This window comes from Athene cunicularia, assembly GCF_003259725.1.
Source record: "Athene cunicularia isolate RWA chromosome 3 unlocalized genomic scaffold, athCun1 chr3_part1, whole genome shotgun sequence".
In the NCBI taxonomy this organism is placed as follows: Eukaryota; Metazoa; Chordata; class Aves; order Strigiformes; family Strigidae; genus Athene; species Athene cunicularia.
This window is the reverse complement of record NW_020799097.1, coordinates 111,692,546-111,696,676: the sequence shown is the minus strand read 5'-3', so window position 1 is coordinate 111,696,676 and position 4,131 is coordinate 111,692,546. Positions and strand designations below refer to the sequence as shown.

The window sequence follows — 4,131 nt, the reverse complement described above, 5'->3', positions numbered from 1 at the left end:
AACCTTATTCTTTCAGTCAAAGGCAACTGCAAAGCTGTGGTGCTGTACCATTGTTGTGTGGATGACAAAGTAAAACTTAGTCCTGACGTGCTACTTCCACAAAGGATGAGGCATGTCTTAATTCCTGACCATAAAATATAACACCTCATTACAAACCACTTGATATATACAAAGCATTTCAGACGTGACAGCTAGCCCATTCCACTGCTGTGGCAGCAGAACAGTTATAGGTCTTGTATTTAATGGCACCTCATTTATATGGAAGGAATGAGGAACAGAGACCACTGCGGTAAAAACCCCCTTGGGCTGGGATGAACACCCCATCTCCTCTGACTGTAAGATGCGGTGCCAAACTATCTGGTCCCATTCCTATTTGCTTTAGCCCACAGGATTCACCAGGCCCTGGATAACTCCCTGATGAAGACACAGATCCAAACGTTCCTGCTGGGTTTGTGGCAGGAAGAAAGTGAGACATGAGATTATCCAGGTGTAATTGCACCAGGGTGAAGGATGCTACATCAGGAAATATTCCACCAGAGAGAACCCAGACCAAACCTAGGCATGAATTAGTGCCTTCCCCAGCTGGACCCACTACCATACTCCACTGGTAATACAGTACACATACTGGAATACACAAAGGTTGTAACAGAAATCAGGATTACAGATTTTACTCAGAAATTTCTGGAATAAATAACATCTCTCAGATTTGTGCCAGCTCTGAGCCCAAGCTAATGCTTCCTTTTCCCTTTTTCACAGTGGAATGAGTGTTACATACAACAATGGATACCTGAACTGAAAAAATAAGGCAGAAACACTCCTGGGACTGTTAATGCCTGGAAAATGCCTCAGCTTTTAATAAAGTAAATTATGTAGTCCCTGCAATGCAAGGCACATTGCTGTGACCACTTTTTCCCCATACAGACCCTAAATCGGCATAGCCTGCCAGCACAGGCTTAATTTAATGTATGTAGGTTGTCTCACTGATTTTGGTAGGATTATTCCTTTGCTTAATTTATTCATGTATTCTAAATGCTTTGCTGGCTTGTCATAACACAGACAGGGCATGAATTTTCTGCAGGATTTTCAAGAATGCTGCTGCTGCATTCACTGCTTGTCCCAGTGGAGAAAAGGAAGCATGGACAGAACATGAAAAACATTACTATCAGCTACATTTTCCTGTGTTGTTTTGTCTTTTTTTTTTTTTTAATTTTACAACAGAGAAATGAAGACCAAAAAAAACAGCAGGAAAGGGTTTTCCTCCACACATGGAAGAACAGGATGCAGGTCGCTCCCTACAGCAAACTCCTTTGTGTTTGGTTCCCATTTAATTAAGCTTCAAGTCTACAATAAAACCAGCAGAAACTTCAGGAAACTTACATACCCTTCAAATCACATGCCTGTTCTTTTCTTGCACCTTTTAGCCGTATAGAGCATGGGGTACACAGTGAAGCTGGCATTACTTGATGGGAAGCAGGAATGGCCCATGTGCCCCTCAGTCTTTTGGGGAGGATTCATGCCGAAACAGCTTGAAGAGGCTTCATTGTCAGGAATGGTTGAGTATAAACAACTCTCTGAAGTTAGGTACCTGGGGAAGGACTGGGAAACAACTTCACCCTGAGAAAGCATTTGCTTTGAAGGGGATTTAAAAGTTTTATATATAATAATTAGCAAATATACAACATCCAGTGTGTTCTTTATAGGGGGAGGAATGGAAAATGCACTCAGCCTGGACCCCAAGCAGTCAGGAAGGAGTCCTACCCAAAAAGTATGGTCCCACAGGAAAAATCTGGTCTCTTATCCAGCTGCATTTGGAGAACATTATTTTCTGTATTCTGCAAGTAGTTTTAAACCGAATACACTGGAAACGGGTAGGTAGTTCTCCTAAACATACTTTTTTCTACCTTTTTACCATATATTCTTTGCCTTGGCCCCTTGTCTACAAGGCTGAGCTGAAAATCTTCCCCCGTGCATCTCCTGCACTTGGGGGGTGGATTGATGCTCTAGCCCTTACGGGGTGCAATGCCTTGGGGGAAGCATTACTGCCTCTCTGCCCCAAACCCCATGCTTGCCCAGGTTCATGCATGGATCTGGAGGGATGATAGCTCCACTAACCATACGGTGTCTGCTTCACTGGAGAAGCTCTCTGCTGCTGTAGTTTTAAAAAGGTTTATTGTTACCTCTGTGACATCTTTGGGTTTTGCCACTAAAAAAACCTCTGCTTGTGGCTGCAGAGACCAGTTCTTACCCTGTTGAAACACATAAGAGTTTCAAACCATTTCAATGAGAACCAGGCAAAACCAAGGGTTGAATGCAGGCTGTCAGCTGCCAGGCAGGCTATGAGGGGACCAGCGTTGCTTTTGGGGTGGCAAAGGATGGGGAGGCTGTAGGGACAGGGCAGGGAAGCTGCTGCTTTTGCATGTCAGCATTTCAAATATGAGTAGAAGAGACCAAATGAAAAATGAAATTAACTGTTTTCCTTTAGGAAGATAAATCAATACTTACAATTTACTTACAATTTGCTATTTTAAAGCATGATGAGGTTCTGCAGAGTTGAGCAGTCCTGGCAGGCAAATTCAACCCCACTCCCTCTCCATCTTGTAGTACTGTCCCTGTTAACCCTTCCTGTTTTCTTCCCGACCTTGTTTATAAACCACAGGACTGATTTGGGCTGCCTTGCCACCCAGTGCTAACACCTGATTTTTGGGGGAGATCAGCTCCCGCTTCACAAGGAACCCCAGGACATGCAAAATCATGTTGAACAGACAGCATCACACACACACACACCCCCTTTTGTTTTCCTTCTTGATTTCCAAAAACACTCTCTGCCACTCACGGCTCTGCCTCCCCCCTTGCTGCCCCGGGTGCTGTTACCTGTGCTCGCTGCCCGGCCGGTGGCTCTCCGGCTGCTCAGGCACCCAGCAGTAGTTGTCCGTGGCACTTTTGGCTGGCCGCTTCTCCTGCTTGGCTGCCCTCTTCCTGCAGGCCAGAAGGACCAGGGCGAAGGCCAGCAGCAGCAGGATGGCTACCAGGCTGCCCAGGATGTAGTAGAGGAGCAGCCTGGGGCCATCGGTGGTGTGCTCGGGGCCAGGTGCTGACCCTACTGCTGTGGGGGCTGTTGGCATCATCCCGACGGGGATGCCCAGGGTCTGAGGGATGCCCGTGGTCCGTGGGGCACCTGTGGTCTGGAGGATGCCTGTGGTCTGTGGGATGCCCGTGGTCCATGCGGTGCTGTTGGGGGCCCCTGTGGGCTCCTCTCCAGCAGTGGGTGAGGCATGGCAGCCATGTCCATCCTCCTCTGGGAGGAAGCCGGAGGGGCAGAGGCACTGGAAGCCACCAGGCAGGTTGCGGCAGGGCCCGGGACAGGGGTCCCGCAGGCACTCGTCCACATCCAGACAGGCATCGCCGCCATCGGGCTGGCGCTGGTAGCCGGGCCGGCAGGCGCAGTGGAAGGAGCCGGGGACGTTGAGGCAGAGCTGGGGGCAGACGCCAGGCTGGGCACACTCATCCTCATCGTGGCAGTGGTGGCCACCCGGCTCCGTTGGCCGGTAGCCGGGCCAGCAGAGGCAGATGAAGCTGCCAGCCATGTTGTGGCACTCGTGCTGGCAGGGCTCGGCCAGGCACTCATCCACGTCCAGGCAGTGGCGGCCATCGGGTGCCAGGGTGTAGCCGGCCTCGCAGGTGCACTCGAAGCCGCCGGGCCGGGTCTGGCAGGTCCCCTGGCAGGGGTTGGGGTGGCAGGCATCCTCGGGCAGGCAGGAGGCCATGTCAGGGGCCAGGACGTAGCCGGGATGGCAGGTGCAGCGCGGGGGCTCCCCTGGCCCCTCCAGGCAGCGGTGCTGGCAGCCCCCGTTGTGGTGGGCACAGGCGACGGGGCAGAGGGGCCCGGGGGGGTGCCAGGCAAAGCCTCCCCCCTCCAGCGGCCCCTTGCAGAGGGTAAAGGCCGGACCCTTACTGCCCTCGCAGTAGGCCTCCGCCAGCGTGCCGAAGGGGGCCGCCGCCAGCCGCGGGCTGTGCACCCCGAAAGGGGTGGTGTAGCTGACCCGGCCGGGCCCGGCCAGCGGCAGGGGCCCACACATCCCCCGGAAGCTGAACTTGCAGAGGAAGGCAGGCAGCGCGGACCGGCACGGGCGG

The 4,131-nt window shown here is 52.1% G+C and overlaps 1 protein-coding gene across 1 annotated transcript in view; it reads right to left on the bottom strand.

The window, feature by feature from the left end:
• Nucleotides 1-1,191: 1,191 nt before the first annotated feature.
• The window catches only part of LOC113478728 (complement component C1q receptor-like), a 3,679-nt gene continuing 739 nt past the window's right edge, over nt 1,192-4,131 (bottom strand). Inside the window, exons 1-2 of the mRNA XM_026846154.1 lie at nt 2,872-4,131; nt 1,192-1,596 (exon numbers count right to left, since the gene is read on the bottom strand). The exon at nt 2,872-4,131 is cut by the window's right edge and continues 739 nt beyond it. Coding sequence (XP_026701955.1) covers nt 1,578-1,596; nt 2,872-4,131 — 1,279 coding nt within the window. The 3' untranslated portion in view covers nt 1,192-1,577. The remainder of the gene's footprint in view (nt 1,597-2,871) is intronic.